The 20051-nt window shown below is 51.8% G+C and overlaps 1 protein-coding gene and 1 long non-coding RNA gene across 3 annotated transcripts; one reads left to right on the forward strand and one right to left on the reverse strand.

The window, feature by feature from the left end:
* Window positions 1-620: 620 nt before the first annotated feature.
* Window positions 621-15764, reverse strand: PPP1R3F (protein phosphatase 1 regulatory subunit 3F). Of its 2 annotated transcripts, none has more exons than XM_004755095.3 (4): window positions 14698-15764; window positions 5189-5244; window positions 4884-4963; window positions 621-2396 (listed from the first exon to the last, which is right to left on the reverse strand). In XM_004755095.3, the coding sequence occupies exons 1-4, from the start codon at window positions 15702-15704 to the stop codon at window positions 1101-1103; spliced, it is 2439 nt and encodes an 812-aa protein (XP_004755152.1). In that variant the 5' UTR covers window positions 15705-15764; the 3' UTR covers window positions 621-1100. The 2 variants fall into 2 exon arrangements, with proteins under 2 accessions (XP_004755152.1, XP_004755151.1); XM_004755094.3 differs by having other exon boundaries at window positions 4884-4966.
* LOC123388587 lies at window positions 15263-19670 on the forward strand. The gene is made up of 2 exons (XR_006603059.1): window positions 15263-15365; window positions 19130-19670. It is a non-coding gene; the product is annotated as an uncharacterized LOC123388587 (long non-coding RNA).
* The last annotated feature ends 381 nt before the right edge of the window (window positions 19671-20051 follow it).

Genomic DNA, 20051 nt, shown 5'->3' on the forward strand with positions numbered 1-20051 from the left:
AAAGTTGGTGTAAAGTTTTGTTGCAAAGGCAAGTAAATAAATATATGGTGTTTTGTTGTGCTAATGCAGAGATTTTTATTTGCATGCAGTAAATATATCTATCCTTTCTTTCAAAGCTTCTGGGTTTCCTGTTTTGAGTTATAAAGGCAAAGTCTGTGGACAGCAACTCTGGTATGAATTCTTCACAGCACATGAACTCCTGTGTCCCTTCTGAGACCTTCCCAATCTTGGAGACAGAAGGGTCTCCTTCCTGGTGTCAAAGGTTTCTTTTTTTCCCCAGGAACCTCAAAACCTTGTGGCTTATTTGCAGCCAGTATTCCCACATCTACAGCTGACCACATCCACTGCCGCAGCCATGTGTTCAACACCAAACCCTCACATGGCAATCATTCTTCCTCCCACTATATTCCTAGCAGAATATAGAAAAGACCAAAGGACCCGCCCCTCCAAAGACCACCAGACCACACAGGGCAGGACCATAAGGTGAGGTGGCATGGACTGAAGCTGTGGCAGCAGACATGGCCGTGTCCCACGGCCAACTCCCCACCCGCCCCTCCCATAGAACAGGACCACCCCACACACTCAGGCCCACACAGGAGAACACTGTACAGCAAGACACATCATTTCTCATAGAGCTCTATTGTGGCATATAATAATAGGTACTCTATATAAATTAAATTAAAAATAAAGCTCCAGCAGGTTGCACAGGTTGGCTGTTAATAAATATATCTCTGGGTAATTGTGCCCCAAGACCAGCTCACGACCACTTGCCCTCGTCCAGAGAATTATACAAAAATAAATACAGGCTTGGGGGGGAGGGAGGAAGGGAGGGCATGCCCAGTTCCTCTCTGAAAGTTATCTCACACCGTCCACCGTGCCCTGTTCCCCTCCACCGGCATCACCACAGGGAGCCCTGTGCCGACAAGTCCTCAGGGACGGGAAGGTCTCTCTCCAGTTGGGCATTCTCAGAAGCAAAAGACCCCTTACTATACAGGCCACACATCCTATCTGAACCCCCTGGGTGCAGTGCAGGGACGGCCTCTCTCCACACCCCAGAGAGGGGGGAAGTCTGTTACTGCTGCACCCCACACAAGCAGCCTCTACGAGAACCAGGCCAGAGAGAGGCACAGCGCAAGCACCAGGAGGGACATACCACTGTTCAGAGCCACAGGGACCACCACCAACCCAGCCAGGACCCCCAGAGTCTGGGTCAAGGGCCCCCACAGCTGGGGAGGCAGTACACACACACTTTCTGCAGGGGCTGCTAAGGTGGGGGACTTGTTTGGGGGCTCCAGGCTTGGGTCTGCACCCTCTTCATCCTGGGGGCTCATACGGGGCCTGGCCAGGCTAGAAGGACAGACTTCAGGCCCCAAGGGACTGAGGAGGGTCAAACTTTGCCCCCGTAGGACTGGAGCAGCTGGCTCCTTACCGGATCTAGGAACCAAGCTGTCTGCCCACTCAGTGGTAAACTCCATCCGGCCTTCTTTCTCCCCTGGGGGCCCGGTCACCCCAGCCATCACCCTACTTATGCGCAGAGAGTCGGTGTCCTTGCCCATCCCTTTTTCTGGAGCCCCAGTGAACTGACCCTCTGCACCCAGAACCACGGGGCTGTCACAGCCCGAGCCCTCTGCCCACGGGAGCCACACATCTCCCATAGTGGCTACCACAGGATGGACCCCTGAGAGGATTTCTGGAGGTGATTCCTTGGGGGTGTCCCCTTCTGGGCTGGAGGGTACAATGGAGAGTCCCTCTTCGCCCTCCCCCTCCTCATCAGGATCCTCAGTGTCCTTGATAAGCTCCACACCACGCCCCAGCCGGGCATAGTGCAGGGTGATCTCCTCAGCCAGGGCGCTGTTCAGGGCTCGCTCGGGGCCAGGCCACTTCAAGATCAGGTCGCGGTCCGTGAGTATGCCCAGGGGATGGCTGGGGGATACCCCCCCATCTGTGGGGCCCTCCCCGCCACCTCCCACCCCACCTGCAGCCACAGCGGCCCGCAGGCGGCTCAGGTGGGACAGGTAGAGCTGCTCCAGCTCCTGGTCAATGGTGTCCTCGCCAAGCAGCTCCTCCAACCCACCTACAACCTCCAGACCCCCAGGGGGTTCATCCATTAAGGCCCCCACCATGGAGTCCTTTCGGCCCCCTCCATTCTCTTGCGATACTTCCCACGTGGCCTCCACCTGTTGCTGGCTGGGTTCCAGAAGAGGCCCGACTGTCCCCTCACTTGCATCGGGCCCCGAGGCCTGGTCCCTGGGGGAGCCACCCAGGCCACAGAGAGAGGAAGAGGGGAGAATCCTGATGGCCCGTGCCTGGGGGACCTCTGTGAAAGCCACAGGCGGATTGCTTCTGGGGACGTCACCTTCCTCTGGGGGTTTGCCAGTCACTGTAACTTCAGAAACCTAGAGCCATTGGGGGGGGGGGGTAGGGCAGGAGGGGAGAGAAAGGAAGAGGAATGAAGTAGAGGAGGGGATGGGACAGGCAGAGACAGTGAGACTGGTGACAGCCCACACCCAGCCCCACCCGTGTTTCCAGGTACACCCTCCTTAAAGAGCCCTCTCTAATGCTCCAAATGCCAAAGCCTATGTCATCTTTATTAACATAACCAAATCAGATGGAGTAAAAGGGAACTTCCTGCAGACCATTAAGCTAAGGAAGGCAGTGGGCCTCAACATTTGGTGAATGGCTCTCCATAAGTACTGTTGGCTGACCTCTAAAACAGATCCAGAATATCCACGTGAATTCAGGTATTTTCTCTTTCAAAAACACTTATTTTGACAAGGCCTAGAAACAATGGCCTATCTAGCAAGAGGAAAGCACACGGAGCACCCAGATTCTAGTTTTTAAATACCATTCTCCCCTAAAAGGAACCAGAGCTTTCTAACTAAATGGCTGCGGGTAGGGTAAGTACAAAATGAGTCTAGGACACACTGTCATTCAAGAATCTGAAGAAGTGGTCCAAGAATGATGTGACTGTGTTCAAAAGGACTCTGGAACCATTGTAAGCAAGCTCCTACTGACTGGAGAGAGTTCAATTTAAGCATCAAAATGAGTAAATAAATGCAATGGGTGGAAACTTATCAAATATGTTTAAAATTCACGAGTTAATAATAATACACCAAAACCAAAAATCCTTTCATTGGTCACCTTTGGAGAAGTTCACTTCTTCTGAAAACTGGTAAATAAAAGGGAAAAAATTAAGTATTTATACAGCTTTTTCAATACAAATTATATACCCTCAAGGCAGCCAAATGGTTGATATGAGAACGTTTTTCCTTGGAAAAGAATTCCAGTTACTAAATGAAATGGGAATAAGAGAATTAAATAGAATCAATTCTAGTTAAATTAGTTTCATAATAATAGATGGTATTTAATAAATCAATTTAAAGTGGATTAATTGGATTTAATAGATCACATTAATTAAGTGGAATTAACATATTGATTAAAAAAAAGAGTGAGAAATATGTTTCCATACAATCAGCCAAAACCAGTCTATGGGAAACTCTACAGGACAAACAAGGTTTCTTCAACAAACAAACAAACTGCCAGAAAAGTGAGGGAGATTTTAAAATCTAAAAAAGACCCATCCACCAAATGTAATGTGTTGACCTGGTTTAGATCCTATAACACCTATGAGATAAGGAAATTTGAACACTGATCAAATATTTGATGATACTGAGGACTAACTGTTGATTTCCAGAGGCATGATGCTGCATTGTGTGTGGTTTTTTTTTTTAAAGAGTGCTTAATTTTCTGAGATACAAACTGAAATATTTGTGGATGAGATAATGTCTGGATTTCTTCCCAAAATAATTCCATAGGCAATTGAGGGGTGGGGCAGAGAGGGTATGGGAAAAGTAGGAATGGACATGTGCTGAAATTTGTTGAAGCTAGGTGACAGGAATATGTGAGTTCATTATACTAGTCTCTTTCCTCCTATATATGTTTGAAAACCTTTGTACTAAAACACACACAAACACACATGCTCGCTCTCTCTCTCTTTCTCTCTAACATACATCTCCAGAATCTCTATCTCCCCTGCCATCTCCGGCATCAATTGCCCAGACCACTGCAGCTGCCTTCCCGTCACAGTCCCCCTGCTTCTGCCCTCATTCCTACAGCCTATTGTTCTCACAGCAGCCAAAGGGAGCCTGTTAAATCCTAAGTCAAATCATGGCCTTCCTCCGCTCACTACCTCTCCGTGGCTCCCTTGTCATTCAGAGTAAAAGCCCGGGTTCTCTCCAAGGCCCACGAGATGCTACGTGATCTGTCTGACCTCACCTCCTGCTGCTCCCCACGCCCCCCCCCCCACTCACTGCTCTTTGCTGTTCCTCACACATTAGTCATGGCCCTGCCTGGGGGGCTTTGCAGCTGCCTGGGATGTTCTTCCCCTAGTTACTCATGTGGCTCACTCTCACCTTCTCCAATCTTTGCTCAAATCTCACTTTCCATGAAGGCCTCGACTGCTCTAAACTCACAAACCTTCCCCCCACCCCATATGCATGCGCATGTGCACACACACATGTATGACACACACACATTCCCCATCCCTTTATTTTTTTCCTTAGCGCTCATCATCACCTAAAACAGCATATATTTTAACTATTCTTTTGTTTTGTTTTGTCATGTCTCACTCCACCAAAGTGTAAATAAGTCTTTTTTGGTCACTCCCAGCTTCCCAGTGCCCAGGATTGCTTGGCACAGGGCAAGCACTTGATAAATGTTTGCTAACATAACAAAGCTCGGGTGAATCCCGGCTTTCCACCCTCCACCCTCAGGTTCTGCTTTTGGGGGCCTCCCTCCGACCTAGGGTAGACCTGGAGCAAGTTGGCCACCACCACCCAGTCTCCCATTGGGCTGTCCATCCAGAGGCTGCTGGGCCTGCTTACCTGAAGCGTCATCTGAGGCCATGGGCGGAGAGGGGTGGGGGCCACAAGGGGACCCACTGACTCCTGGACATTAGGGCGCTCTGCTGGAGAGAAGAGAAGGGGTAGCGTTGGGGTGAGGCAGGTGTCCAGGCAAGCCAGGTTTAGTTAAGAAAGGCTACGCTTTGGGCTACTTTGCAGCTTTGTCTCTGAGGCTCTCTGGGACAGTTGAAGGCAGAGGGGACCTCCTAATTCATATAGAGAAAACAGAGAGAAAGAAAGGAACAGTGCGCAGAAGCTGAAACCCCCACAGCCTGCCAATTGCTTACCCACAGCGGGGGTGCTGTCCTCCGCGCTCCTCATTCTCAGCTCTTCCTCAGCGGGCCTGTCGGGGGGCAAAGGGGAGAATGCATGGATCTGATGTCCCTGAGAGGCCAGTTGTGCCACCCACCAGCCCCTTCCGAGCCTCCGTGGCAGCCCACTCCCAAGGGACAGTGGCCGTCTTCCCTTCTGCCACCTCTTTTTACCCAACCCTGATTGGAAAAGTCCTACAGACACATTGGGGAAATGCTGTGAAACACAGAAAAGCATAGAGAAGGGGGGAAAGTCACACATCAGCTAGAGGCAACCACTAGGACCACGAAGGACAAGTTCATTCCAGATATTCTACAAAATCAACTTAGCTTCCACAGACAATATTTCGCAGCTGGCTTTGTCTGTGCAATGTCTGTGCAACCATATGAAGCATCACTATATGCTCTTGTCAACACCTGAGGTGGCTGTTTACCCTCACAGTGGCTCACCATGACATCTGTAACCCACTCCCATCCTCCTGAGCGGCTCGTTTTTTGCCTTCTTTCTGCTCTCACGAAGCAGACTCCAGCAGACACTACTGGGCATGGCTTATATGAGCATTTTGGATCATTTCCTTAGGGTATAATCCTAGCCGTAGAGGAACCCGCTTTCTCCAAGAAAGGCCAGGTGAGGACTGTGGGACTCAGAAAAGCAGCAAAGAGGAGGAAGGAAGCAACTGGAGGACAGGAAGGAAGCCAGCAGAAAAAGGAAGTAGCCCAGGGTCACAAAGACCTGGGTCCCTCCACCAACATGCCCCCCGTCACCCAATCAGCCTGGCCAACCCCCTAACCTTTTGGAGCCTCGCCCTCCTCACCTTAAAACGGAGCACAAGACAGTCAGGATATACACACCAAGCACAGGGCAGTCAAGGCCATCGAGCCAGACACCAGGATCTGGCACAGAGCAGGGGGCTGAATCGACCGCGGGTATTCATTAAGGTTGGTCCTCCTCCACAACGGAAGTCAGGCCCCGCCGTCTAAGTGGCATAAGGCAAGTGTATTTCGCCCGGTCTCTCCCAGAGGTGGGGTCACAGGGATCATGGAGAAATCGCTGTTCTCATTCTCAGAAATGAGTACCAAATGTTTACAGATTAAGGCAAATCAGAGGGAAGCGTTAACAAAAACATGAGCAGAGGCAGAGAGGAGCTGAGGCAATTGCTCAGAACTTCTCATTCCTAAAAGGTAATATGATGACATTGACATTTCTGCAGATGGTTGCAACTTTTTGAAAAACATAATTAATTGCCTCTCAGAAACCGGGGATCACTAGCTGACCTGAATAGAATACCTTCTGTGATGTTTGGCACTGTTCTGGGTGCTTTCACATCTATTAACGCAGCCTCACAATAATCCTATGAGGAAGGTACTTTTAATCCTGTGAAGTGGGTGGTAGTATTATCTGCATCTCACAGATAATGACGTGGAAGCTGAGGAAACTGGCTCGAGGTCAGGCAGCAAGGACCAAAACCTAAGCCTTCTGGCTCCCATGTCTAAATCCAGGCTCTTGATCAACAAACTGCTGCTTCCTGGACAGGGGGCGGGGGGAAACTGGGGTCTTACCCCAATGCCATCTCCAATCCTTTCCAGAAGTAGGTAGAGGGGGGCAGCAATAACAGACAAGATCTCTCCCTCTTCATTCATTCAGGCTTTTCTTTGGACCTGTCTTTTGCTCATATATTCTTTCCCAGTTTCCCTGCCTTCGTGGGACATGTGGCTAGGTGACCACCAGACACAGAAGTCACAGCAAGGTCCCTCAGGGAAGAAATTTGAATCAGGTACATGGATCTAGAGTCTGGAAGCTCCAGAAGGAACTATCTTTCTCTATGGGCTAGAGCTCGTGCGTCCCACCGAAGGTATTTGAATCTGAGTATTACCAGGCCCGGGAGTGACTCCAGAATCCTGGCCACCAACTCCCAAGCATCACAGAGAAGAAAGGAGGATTTGGAATAAACCAGCCTGATCTTGTGCCAGTCCCCCCAGAAGTTTAAAATCTAGGTCTTTGGACCTGTGGCCCAAAACAATTTCTAAAGACTTCTTTTGCTAGCACAGTCCTTCATTAGAGGAAAAAGTTACCTTTCTAAGATCATCTAAAGCAAGTTTCTTCAAGAAGACCCACAAACAAAAGGGTAGTCCTCCCTCCCAGGGGCAGGACTAGGCAAGCCGTCCCGTGCCATCTGGCCCAGTGCTGACATGTACAACCAGGCTCTGAAATACCACTCCAGAGTCCTAGATGTATTGGAGAGAGAAAAGGTGGGGCGGGGAGGGACACAGGATGCAGCCAACCAGAAGGAAAAGAATTCCACAGTTCAGCTGAAGGAAGGAGAGGAAAAACAAATACAATACAAATCCCTCAGCCCCCAGAGCATCTCTTCTGCAGCAGAGGAGCGTGAGAAGAGGGGGAGCTTCCAAAAATCAGGTCAAGCAATTCAGCCGATCCCAAGATCCACAAAGTCAGCAGAAGTACACAGGGCTCTCTCCATACCTCTGAAGTCAGAGAGATGAAAGCAGGAGGCACAAGCATTTATCGTTCATCTCCTCCAACGTGGGCCCTTTTCATTGATACACCAAGTCATTTGAAAACCTTCACATCTATCCTTCAAAGCAACACCCTTCCCTTTTTACAAATGCGGAAACTGAGGCTCAAGGAACCGTGTCTCTACACCCACTAACTACATACCACACTGATAACAATCCAAAGAAGGCTCCATTTTGAAGACTGCTCGAAACTGTGGGCTGAAAAAAAAAAAAAACCTAGATATCCTTGAACTGTCTTTCACAGTAAACATTCAGGGGCAGCTATGACTTTAATCAAAAGGAGGATAGTAAGAGAAATGGAGTACAAGTGTATACTGACTCACTGATCAGTAACAGAGAAGAGGGGTTCTTAGAAAAACTGGGAGGGAGGAGATTAAGAACAAAACTGTACCTCCAGGGTGCTTGCTAATTTTCGAGAAGGAAACCTGCTCTTTTGGCACCAGTCCCACAAATGCCACGTGCTATCTTCTCCAGGGCAAAACGCAGTAGTGGGCCGGGGGCAGGCCCGGGATCCTGGACCCACACCCAGGATGCATCCTTGGGGTGTTCTCAAAAACTAGTCAAGACAGTGCAGCCTAGAAGGGGCCACACCAGTCTCCTAAGTGTGAAATTCCTCCTACCATCAGGAAATTCAACGACCGCTGACCTCAGACGACATGCGGAGAGACCGGAAGGTGAGATTTCAGAAAGAGGTGCTGTCAGCCCCAGCCTGGGCCAGCCGAGACAGAACAAAAAAGTTAATCACCAGAGTGCAAGCGGGGGAGGGCTGACAACCCCCAATGGGCGAGAACAAAGCAGACTCTCAGAGCACTCACATCACTGCAGCCACCCCGAGTCCTCTGGGAGTACCCCCGACGCTGTTTTCAAAGAACTTGGCAAGCCCAAAGTGGGTCATGTGCTGAAACCCAAAGGGAAACTCAGCAGACCCCAGCTCCCATGCAGTCAACTCGAAGATCATGCTGACTCCCCAGGAGGTCAGGTGGCTTCAGAAACTTGCCCCACGATACTTGGAATCCCAGGATTCTGGTTACTCCCCCAGCCATCTGCTTTCTGACAAGAACAGGGTTTGAAGCAGCTGTGAAAGTCACCACATTCTGGGGGGGGGGGGTGCACTGCTCTGCCTTCCCCAGCTACGGTCTGTGTCAGTGTCGACTCTGGGACTCACAGCCCCTCAGGCGGGCTGGCAGGGAGGACAGCAGTTTATCGTGGCCACGAGCTTCTTTCATGGCAGGGACTTCATTCATTTGGCAGTGACCCACAGTAAGAAATACATTTGACATCATACGCCGGCACCCCCCATACATGTGTAAATATACAGTTATAGAAAACTGAAAAACAGTTGTTCTTCGAGTGAAACAGCACTTACCTTTACTACGTGTTGTGATGCACACTATTTCCTATGCTACTTCTTTTTCTTTAATATTGGTTGGGATCCAGGAAACTGATTTCACAGTTCAATGAAGGGTCAGAACAGGTTAACTTTGAATAATCTCAGCTCTGCCACCTACCAGCCGTGTGACCTGGAACAAGTCACTTAACCTCTCGATGCCTCACTTTCCTCCTCCGTAAGGAAGGTACAATGGTAATGGCCACCCCAGAGGGCTGTGGGGTAGACTGAGAAAATAGTGGAACATCGCCTATAAAGTGCTAACAAACAGTGATCCCCTCCAAATTCCCACTGAGGGAAACTGAGGCTCTGAAAAGGACAGCAACTTGCCTGGCAATGCCCCCCTGGTCAGATGCACCACCCAGCCTTGTATAGCCTTTAGGAACTGTGGAACTAGAGGAGGACCACCCTGGCCCAGAGCCCAGTTCCGCCACTTCCATAGTGTGTGGCCTCAGTCCACATCCTTAACCATGATGCCCTACCAATTGTCGGTGGAGTACAAAAGGATCGCTTTCTCACTCAATCCTGACTTTCTGGACAACTAAGACGGCCCTTGGCCTGTCCTGTTTCAACTTTGTTTGTTCTGGTTTCCCCTTAGGCTACCAACTCAGAGAGCAAGTTGTGTCCCCAACCATTCAGCAACAGGTGACCTAAAAATCACTGAGGCCTTACCGTGCATCAGCCCAGTGACAGACCCTGGAGACACAAGGAGGAGCACACCCAACTAGCAAGCTGACAATTTCGTGTGGAGGAAGACATTTAAAAAAATAACTCACACTCATTCTTTCAACAAACATTTATTGAGCACCTGTTAAGTGCCAGGCACCGTGGCAGGCCCTGCAGGAATACAGAGGTGAACAAAAAGCAGACCATGTCCCTACCCCTCACGGAGCTTACAGTCTAAGAGGGCAGAGAGGGTCATCCAGTAATCCCCTAATGAAGGTCTAACTACAAACTGAGGTCTGTGCCTTCAGGAAAGGAAGAATGCTCTGGAACAAAGGGCCCTGGCCCAGACTCCAGGGTCAGGATGGGCTTAGGATGCTTAGAAGGAAGATAAGCAAGGGAGGGGTCAGGGAGAGGCCGCTCAGAAACACTGCTGGGGAGGTGATGGATTCGATCTCGAACACGGGACCCATCTTTGGGACACCAGCCAAGTGAGAGACACCCAGCCTGGCTATGTGAGCTGAAGGCAAGAGCAAGGAGAAAGGCCAGGGGGTTAAGAGGAAAAGCAGCAGAGCGTGGTCCCAAGGCAAGGGAGAGACCGTGTGTTAAGTAGGAATGCTCAGCAACTTCAAGAAGAAAACCAAAACCACCTCTGGAATCTGGTAGATGTGGAGGGCTGAAGCAAACGGAGAAGGAGAGTGTCAGCAACTCTTCAGAGAGGGGTCAGCACTGAAGAGGAAGGGGTGGTTAGGTGCTGGTTGGGAGCAGCAGGGACAGAGGGGAGGTCAAAGGACAGGTTTTTGAGACAGGAGAGATGCTAGCATGTATGAAGGCCAAGAGAGGATCAGCGAGGAGGGCCAAAAAAGCTGCCAGGAGAGAAAGGGTCAAGTTCTGGAGCAGGTGGCAGAAAATGGAACTTGCAGAGCACAAATGGGGAGACTGGCCTGAGACAGTAAAAGGGGCCCCTCCTCCCCTGTAACACAAGGGAGGGAACTTAGTTTGCATGCTGGGGGGCTGTGAGCTATGGGGAGTTCCATCCTTTCAGCTTCTTTTTGTTTTTTGAAGCAGGAAGTAAAGTCTGAAGGTAAAGAACATTTGAAAAGAGTCACAGCAAGGTGGAGACAAGAGTGGATCAGAAAAATAGAATAGGACTGCCAGGCAGGGTGGGAAATGATCTTAAAATTGTGGCAACACACACCTGTTCTGCTACCTGACATTTTCAGGCAAGGCTTGGCTGATCTACACTATGAAAACATCAGGGCCATGCTAAGAAAACATCAGGATGTTGGGATGGACAAGCTTTCCAGGGGAAGCACTCTTAGAACTGAGGGATCAAAACGAGGAGACCACAAGGAGTACAGGATCAACATTCCTGGTGATGGAAAACAGCATGGGCAAAGGCCCTGAGGCAGTTAAGGGGCAAGGCACCTTGTTAAGACCACAGTGACAGGAGCTCTGAAGGCAGAGGATGGATGGTGGGATGTGAGACTAGCAGCTGTGGAGGACAGACTGGGGGACAGGGCAGGAGGATGCTGGAAGGCCATGCTGAGGCTTTCTTGGTCTTTTTTTTCTAAGAGGAACAGGATACCTCCTAAGGGTGTTAAGCCAAGGCAGACCAGGAGGGTTCCTCCCGACACCAGCCCTAGGACTCTGGACTCTGGGAGCCTCAGTTTGCTCATCCAGGAAAGAGGGATAAAAACAGTCTCTCTCAAGGGATTAGATGAGGCCTTTGCATGCGAACCCTCAGCAAAACGCCCAGCACAGAGTAGGGTCTCTGCCAAGCGTCACACACCAAGCCCTCCATCCCTGCCTCTCCCACCCAATTCCACCACAATACCCTCGACAGCTTAGTGCCAGTCTGCGTCTTTTTCCCTGTTTGAACCTAGCACCGTGCCCAGCACATAGTAGGCCCTCAACAAATGCTTGTTGATGGATCATCTCGAAGCCTAAGTGTTATCAAAAGCCTGGTCCCATAACATAAACTTCCCCTGTGCCCCCGCCTGACGTGGCCATGCCCAGTTCAGGGCGAGAGGCAGGGGCGGGGGCTGCGGCCGGCACTTCTGAACAAGGCCCTCTACCACAGGGCTCCCACACATTCAGCCTATCCCCTGCGACCAGCTACTGGTTCCCAAGAGGGCTGGGTCGCAGGGGCAGCTGTTCTTCAACAGTGCTCCAAGTCCCGGGCAGCACACAGCTTTTAAAACAAAAATAAGTTGAAATGTACTCGCCAAGAAAGCCACCGACCTACAAAGAAAATCTTACCGCTGATCTTGCAATGAGCACCAACCTCCCCTTTGCAAGAGCTGAGATCAAAAGATAAAGAAGCTATCAAAAAGCCATCTGCCCACTTAAAATAATATCACAAGTCATGTTAGGAACCACAGACCTGGGGCCAGATACCAAAACAATTGTCTGAACGAGCTGCTTCAATTTCTCCTTAAAACCGCCCATGTATTTTAAAAGAAAAACACCCTCTCCACCCACCTTGGCCCTGCGAGCTTTTGATTTCTCTGGTTCTCTTCCTTTAACACTCTAAAATGACCAAACTCTGGTTACCCAAACTGTCGCATCTTACAGACAGGGCTCCCATGCAGCCACCTGGGAAGACAACTTGGGAAAAGTGACAGAAATGAAGGCGCTTCTGGGAACCAGGACCACTCCAAACCTTGATCTGGGTGATGGCTACACGAGCATATGTATGTAAAAATCCACTGAGCCCTATACTTAAGACACTACACTTCGTAAAGGGATACCTCCAAAAAGCAAACAGAGAGACAGACAGAAAAGAGTGAGAAAAAGAGAAAGAGAGAGAGAAAAGGAAAGCATACCCTGCTGGGAACACCAGAAATGAGATGCAGAACTCTTCCTGAACCCTGTCAGAACTTCCAGAGGAGTAGTTTAAAAAAAAAAAAAGTCCCCAGCATGTCCTCCCTGGCATTGTCACTCCCTGAGCTACCTCAGTATCCCCCTTTATCAAATGCACATAACCAGAGCGCCTGTACCACAGAGCACACACAGCAGGACTCAGGAGAGAACAGCCTTGAAGCTCTCAGCACACAGCTCAGTAAATGCTGACCACTATTCTCTTCCACGGCTACCACCATCCTTCAGTGCCTTGCCCATGTTTGCTGTGTTCAATCCAAAGTGACTGTCATTCCCCTTTAGCAGATGAGAAGACTGAGGCTTACAGATGAAGAAACTGAGGCAAGGCCACACAGTAGGTGATGGGCAGAGCCGAGTTTGGGAGGCATATCCAAGGAACTGTATGTGTGATTCCCTAAACATAAACATTAGCTAACACTTTCTGGCACTGCTATGAGCCAGATTTGGTTCTGAGTGCTTTTACTCATCTCCTCTGAAGTAGGTGTTGTAATTAACTGTTTTACAGGTGAGGGTACTGAGGCATGGTGCGGTTAAATGAGTTAGCCAAGGTCACAACGCCAACAGACGGCAAGGCTGCAATTTGAACCAAGGCACTGATGTCAGAATCCATTCTCTTAACACATAAGGGAAGGCATGCTGCCTGGCCCCTTACACTTAAGTCTCAGGTTACTGTGGGGCTCACAGGTCCGTAAGTGGGTACTTGACTGCCCACCAGCCCCAAGCTAGACCTTTCTGAATCACTCACTCACAGCCTAAGGCCTTGCCAGGACCACAATCATCTTGCTGCAGCCTGAGGCTTCTTATCAAGCATATACAAGGTCCAGAACGCATTTTCCCATTCCCATTTCCAGTCCTTCCCAGAGGCAGGGAAATGTGTACATTTCCCACACACGCACGGAGACTCTACTTCTCCCAGACTAGACTTACGTGACCCCGTCCCCCAAAAGAATCAGGCCTAGCTGCTACCTTCAAAGAACTCCTAGCTTGACTGAGAAAATCTAGTCTCCTATGATGCCTCCTGGGGTTAAGTGGCTCCTTCTCCCAGGCTCTGAATGGTCACAGGCAAAAACAAAGGACAAGAGCTTCAAGTCCAGGCCCATCTGGTTCTGCCTCTGCCAGAGCCACTGCTTCCCTGTGAGAGCAGAGACTCAGCCCCTCAATCCTGCAGGAGACCTCGCACTGGACTAGAATGTAATAGTAAAGAGATGCACAGGCTTCAAGGTCAGCCATGGTGGAATTGGAAAAGCCAGGCGCCATCACTTCCTCAACCAGTTTCTCCCTCTGGAATCCGTTTGCTGCTCTGTCAAATGGGGATCAGATCCCCTGTCCCCCACTGGTAAAGCCCTTGGTCTACCCTACTAGATCACTTAAGTTCTGTCCACTGCAGCACACAGCTCATCATTCACACCAAGCTCATTCTCACCTTAGGACCTCTGTCCTCATCTCTCTCTGCTCCCACACCTGTGCATAACCACTCTTCCTCTATCATTCAGGACTCAGTTTAAATTGCACCCCCTCAGAAAAGTCCTCCTTGTTCCCTTTTCTACAAACTCTCCCCACCCCACCCCCATACCTGCACATGACTCTTACAATCATCCAGGACTCACCTCCTTAAAGGTCTTCCCTGAACATTCTAAAGCATCTATTCCCTCCAAACTATCGCCTTAACCTATTGCACTTTCCTCTCAGCAACTAATCTTATCCCTCCGTATCTTATCTGCTTGCTTGGTTTTTTTTCTTTCAAACCATCTCCCAGAGAAGCCTACATCATCCTTGAGGGTAGGGAAGATGTCTGTCTCCTTCAGGGTTTTACCGGGGAATTCAATAAATGAATGAAACCCCAGTAATTAAAACAGAGCTTAGCACATGTTTGGCCTCCGTTACTCTGACTAACTGACTGAATGCGCCCTCCTCCCTGTCCTGGAGAGCAGGCCTGAGGGGGTTCCAGGGTCGGGATGCTTGTCCTCCATCCTAGACACAGCCCTGCGTTGGCGGAGGTGGCGCTGGCAGACATTACCTGCGCCTCACCGGCTTCATGCAGCTCTTCAGCTGCCTGGCCTCAGCCTCCACGGGACCCTGGCACTCGGGCTGTGGCTCCAGCTGCTGCAGCTGCTGCTGCTGGGGCAGCCCTTCAGCATCAGTGGGTGTGGGAGCGGGTGCGATCCGGAGCAGGACTGTGTAGTTGCGGCCTTGGTTGTTGGCCCAGAAAGTGCCCTCGGGGGTCTCATAGCGCACCACGAAGTCCAGGCGCGCCCCATCGCCCGCGCCCTCAGCAAAGGGCAGCTGAAAGGCAAAGCGGTCAGTGCGGCCGCCGTCGTCGGGCGAGGAGGCGGACGCCTGGCCAAGGCCCAAGCCCAGGCCCAGGCCGGGATCCAGGATGGGATCTCCTGCTCCTGGTCCTCCCGCTCCTGCCCCCGGCGGGCTGCGCGGGACGTAGCGCGCTGGGTGGTCGCAGAAGGAAGCCCAGCCGTCGTGTGAGGCCCGCACGTGCACCGCTTTCTCGAAGGAGCGGTTCAGCACGCGTACCAACCCGCGCAGCACCGGCGGGCGCCCCCCAGGCACCCACACCCCGGCACCCCCGGGGACCGCTCCGGGAGGCGGCAGCAGCGCCTCCAGCTCCACCATGACGCGCCCCAAGCGCTCCAGACGGCCCGGCGCGGGCGGCAGCGAAAATGTGGGCACCAGGTAAAACCCCCCGCCAGCGGGGACGGGGCACAGCGGCGAGGGCGCAGGGCAAGCCTCCTCTTCCTCCTCCCCTTCATCCCCATCCTCGCCATCGTCGTCCTCGTCAGCCCCGCCGCCGTCGCCATCTTGCCCGGCCGCCGCCGCCATCTTGCCCGCCCCGGGCCCGCCCCACGGCCGGTAGCGGCGCAGCTGCGCCAGCGGCAGCCCCAAGGCCTCGTCGGCGAACAGCACTCTCCGCGGGGCCACCGCCGCCTCAACAGAAGTGCGGGGCTCGCCCGCGGCCGGCGAGGGGGGCGCGGGATGCCGCAGCGGGGGCTCCACAGGGGCTGGGCGCGCCATATCGGCGGCGGCGGCGGCACCGACGGCACCGGTGGCGGGACCGGCGGGGGCAGGGCCTGAAGGGGCGCGCAGCCAATGGGAAGGCCAGCGCGGGGGGGGGGTACGGCTCACGGGGGGTGTAGGCGGTGAGACGAAGACAGGTAGAACAGAAAGCCAATAGGGAGCCGCGCCTGGATGACGTAGCGGGGAAGCGAGTGCAGGAAAAGCACGCAGCCAATGGGGATGCCCGAGAGTGGGCGGTGCAGGAGGCGGGATGATCTGGGAATCAATGGGGATGCCTAAATGGGGGTGGTGCGGGGTCCGGGATGGAAGGAGCAGAAGTAGGACTGCTAGTTGGGGAGTGTCAGCGGGACCGGCATGTGTGCGGCGGGGGAAATGGAATGACTACAGGCGATGGGGGCAGCGGGGAGCGAACGGAGCGGCCAGAAAAGCAGGAGATCCCTTGGTTGCGTAGGCGCTGGGACGGGAAGACAGAGGCCGCGAATAGCCAATGGAGAGCCATGCGCCGGTGGCGTAGAGGAGATGACGAAAAGATAATGGCTGCAGCGGGCCAGTGGGGGAGTCGTGTGAGCTTGCACTCTGCCTTCAAGAGGCGGTGCTAGGGCTGAACTAACGAATACGAAGGCTAGAAAGAGACCCAAGGGGCGGTGTAAGAACAGCCTCGGAGGCGGGACTGGGGGGGCAGGGCCAATGGGAGTGGACGGTGAAGGCTGGAGCCAGGAGGAGAGATGGTTGATAGCCAATGAGGGACCCAGAATGAAGGCAGTTGAGACCTCAAAGGGCAGTGCTGGCACGAAATGAACCAATATGCAAAGGCTGCAAAGTCTAGCTGACTGGAAGGACACGGAGGAGGATCGGCCGAGAGCAGAGCCAACCGGGGTGTTGGAGGTTGTGTGAAGGAGGGGATGAACAGCCAATAAAGAGGCCAGAGGAGGGGGTCTGGGCTGTGCGGTGGTTGGGCCGGAGATCCATAGAATGCACGCAGCTATTGGGGAGAGTATGCCTGTTGTGGTTGGACTCACCATCTCCTTATCCCTTCGTGACTTCTCATTGCCCCAGAGCTGTGAATGCCTAGAGTCCCTGAAGACCTAGACTGCACCCTAGTGTGAGGTCTAAGAAAGCAAAACGGTCTCTCCTATCACAGTTACTGGGTCTTCCCTGCTCACCTCGGATCCTTTGCTTGAGCAATGCCACTAGCCAAGAATATTCTTGGCTGTGACCCTCAGCATTCTCCAGGACTTGTCACCATTGTTGAAGAATGGCCAAATGAAAAATTGACCTCTTCTGGAAAATGAGCTTCTTCTGACTTCAGCTCAGCAAAATACTGAGCCTGACTGTATGCCGCCAGGAGTTGGCTGAACACATTGGCAGATGTCTAATGTAATCACAAACCAGAGTCCTACCTTTCTTGCCCCACCGGCACTCCATATCCCAAAGTGGCCTCACTTCCCTCTTTCTGTCTCCCATCTCTGCTCCTGCTGTTTTCTCTGCCACAAGCGCTGCTCTGGCTTTCTCATTCATTCTCCTTTGAGGTCCTGCCTCCTGTGGGAACTGACATGTAGCTTTGGTCCACTGAGCATGACCCTTCATAAATTCTGAACACCAGCTGTATGCAAGGTGCTGACATGCGACATCCTGAGGAGAGAGGAGGTCCCCCCTCCCCGCCCCCCCCCCCGTAACCTCCCCCTTCTCAGGTCTCAGTGTCCAGGGTGGGGTCACGGATCAGGAAGGAATATGTTCACTTGCAAGCAACAGAGGAAAAAAAACACGAAAGAGTAGGGGCTTAAACAAGATAGGCTTGGAGGGTTTTTTTTTTCTTCTTCTTACTTCTAGTTAGGGCATTATCTGTGTCCTGGCCTGGCCCCTAGACTCTCATCCTTCAGCAAATTCTGTGTGCTCTCCATTCTAAATGTTTCATGAATCCAGCCTCTCCTCCCCACTCCACTGCCAATGCTTTCATCAGTCACTGGATTACTGCAGTAGCTTCCTTGTGTCTGATGCCCCTGCTTCCATCTTCACTCCTACAGTCTGTTCTATACTCAGCAGTCAGAGGGATCCTGTTAAATCCTAAGGCAGTTCATGTCGCCTCCTCACTCACAACCCTCCTGTGGCCTCCTCCTCACTCAGAGCAAAAACCAAAGTCCTTACAATGGGCTACAAGGTCCTGCAGGGTCTAACACCCATAACTCCTTTCTGACCTCACCTTCTCCCCCTCTTCCTTTGGCTCACGCCACTGTAACCACACCGACCACCTTCGTAGACCTCGAGCAAATCACACACACCCACTCAGGGCCTTTGAGCTGTCTGTTCCCTCTGGAACCACTCAGGTATCTCCGTGGCTCCATCCCCCGAGTCTGTCCAAGCCCCCTGCCCCCATTCTCTGGGGAATTTCATGGACCTGTCTGTGTACTCCTGTGTACTCTCCCCCAGAAGCCTTCCACACAAGACGATATAGTCCAGTACGGAGAGGAGGTGGTGATCTCTGCCCCTCTCTGTCCACCTGACCCCCCAGCTCTTACTCTGCAAGGGTCCCAGCTCTTAGCAGCAGCAATAGCATCACCTCACCCCCGAGCCCCACTCAAGTGGCCTCCTGGTCCCTGGGCCTCTGGGGCACCAGCCTAACTCAGTCATCCCTCTACTTCTCTGGCCACTCCTCTTCTGGAGCCGATGATGGTAAGGGAGAGATGGTCTAGGGAGAGTATACCTCTGACCTTATAAAAGAAAACCAGTCCCCTCTCTCAAGAGGGGACAGGTCCTGGAGCAAGAAATGAGGCCTCCACCTCGATAATTGTCCTAGTTTATGGTTACACGGGAAGTATAAGTAACGTTCAGACCCAAGTCCAGGCAGAGCAAAGGGTCATTGGGCCTGGAAACATCCCTAAAGGCAGCTCCCCAAAATGCCTTCCTGACCAACAAGCGCCGCACACCCTCTTGCTCCCAACCACATGCCACACCTGTTAAGCCTGTGCAAGCCTCCAGCTTGAGGACCTCATCCCACTTTGGTGCCTCCTCTGGCTGCCCAGCACACATGGGCCATCTCTGGGTCTCAGACGTGTCCCACCAACCCAGAAACCTCAACCAGTGAAAGTTTTGTTTTGAACTAATGGTAGGGAGGGTTGGTTTTTTTTTTTTTTTTTTAAGTTGTTGTTGGCTGGTTGTTTTATATATATATATATATATATATATATATATATATATATATATTCACTTTTTTTTTCTTATCTTCACAAAGCCAGACCATCAGGCCCCCTCTGGGCTTTTTCAGAAAGGTGAGTCAGAGTTAAGGATAGTTAAGGATTTTTTTTTAGGGCTTGGGAAATGGGGCGGTGGGGGTGGGGGGAAAGGTGAAGGGGCAAAGGGGTGGGTCTTAACCACTAGGTTTGTATCATGTGAATAAAGAGCGGTTTCCAATTTCTCTTCCCCAGGCCTGAAGTCAGTCTTGCATAGGGCTTGGAGTAGATGTTGGATGGCAGAACCCCGGGCCACGCAGGGTGCTGAGGAGCCGGGGACTGGGAGCCACAGCTGTGACTTATCAGGAGAAGCCCCTGGGGCCTGGTGCTTCTGCTCAAGGGGGTTACTGCTCAAGTAAGGAAATGCAGCTGCCAACTCTTGGACAACCGTAAAACCTCACAAGCTTCAAGCCTCACCTCCCCTGAGGAATCTCCAAATCTCAGAACTTCCCTGTCACTGCAGCCTCGAATTTAAGACCCAAGACTGTTGGGCCCAAGGAAACCTGGGTGTTTTTAAGCCCGTCCGGCACCAAAGAAGGCAGAGTCCCCACTTGCTTTGTCATCTTGGGCAAGTCCGTCAACTACTCCGTGCCTCTGTTTGGCCCATCTGCGTAACAGCCATGATGACAAGATGGACCGAGAAGGGCTGTGGTGAGGATTGAACGTGATCATTTGGGAGACTTGTCCAACATGGTGTCTGGCCTGGGGAAAACTGCCAATAAATGTCAGCTACAGAGAGGATGGTGGATACTTGGCATCCAAAAACCCTGGAAACTAGGATTTTTCAAAGTAGAGAATTGCAAAGACTGAGATCGTGGTGTCCCTGAATAGGAGAGGGTCGGGGTCCTAAGGTGCCTCTGGGCTTCATGAGGACAGATGCATTAACACAGGGATCTTCCCTGTAGGGTACCCTCCAGGTTAGAGCTCTCAGGCCTTACGGCGTGATAAGGCGAGACTTTTCTCCCTCTCCTTGCTCAGTGATGCAAAGTGGATTCTGGGAGCTAGTGATTCTCAGACTGTTAGATTCTGTAAATTGTGGCAGATAGAGAGGGACTCCCTGCCTTTTCCTCTGTGAAATAACTTCCACGTCCCCTTCTGTAAGGAGACACATTACAGA

Source organism: Mustela putorius, unplaced genomic scaffold (genome assembly GCF_011764305.1).
Source record: "Mustela putorius furo isolate JIRA1106 unplaced genomic scaffold, ASM1176430v1.1 tig00003903_pilon_pilon_pilon, whole genome shotgun sequence".
Lineage (NCBI taxonomy): Eukaryota > Metazoa > Chordata > Mammalia > Carnivora > Mustelidae > Mustela > Mustela putorius.

Bases quoted from the DNA above. Each gene is read 5' to 3' on its own strand.
- PPP1R3F (XM_004755094.3), bottom strand. From the start codon at position 15,704: ATGGCGCGCCCAGCCCCTGTGGAGCCCCCGCTGCGGCATCCCGCGCCC. The intron at 5,245-14,697 runs GTAATGTCTGCC...GCCCCCCGACAG, and splicing joins ATGAAGCCGGTGAGGCGCAG to GCCCGCTGAGGAAGAGCTGA. The intron at 4,967-5,188 runs GTAAGCAATTGG...TCTTCTCTCCAG, and splicing joins GGACAGCACCCCCGCTGTGG to CAGAGCGCCCTAATGTCCAG.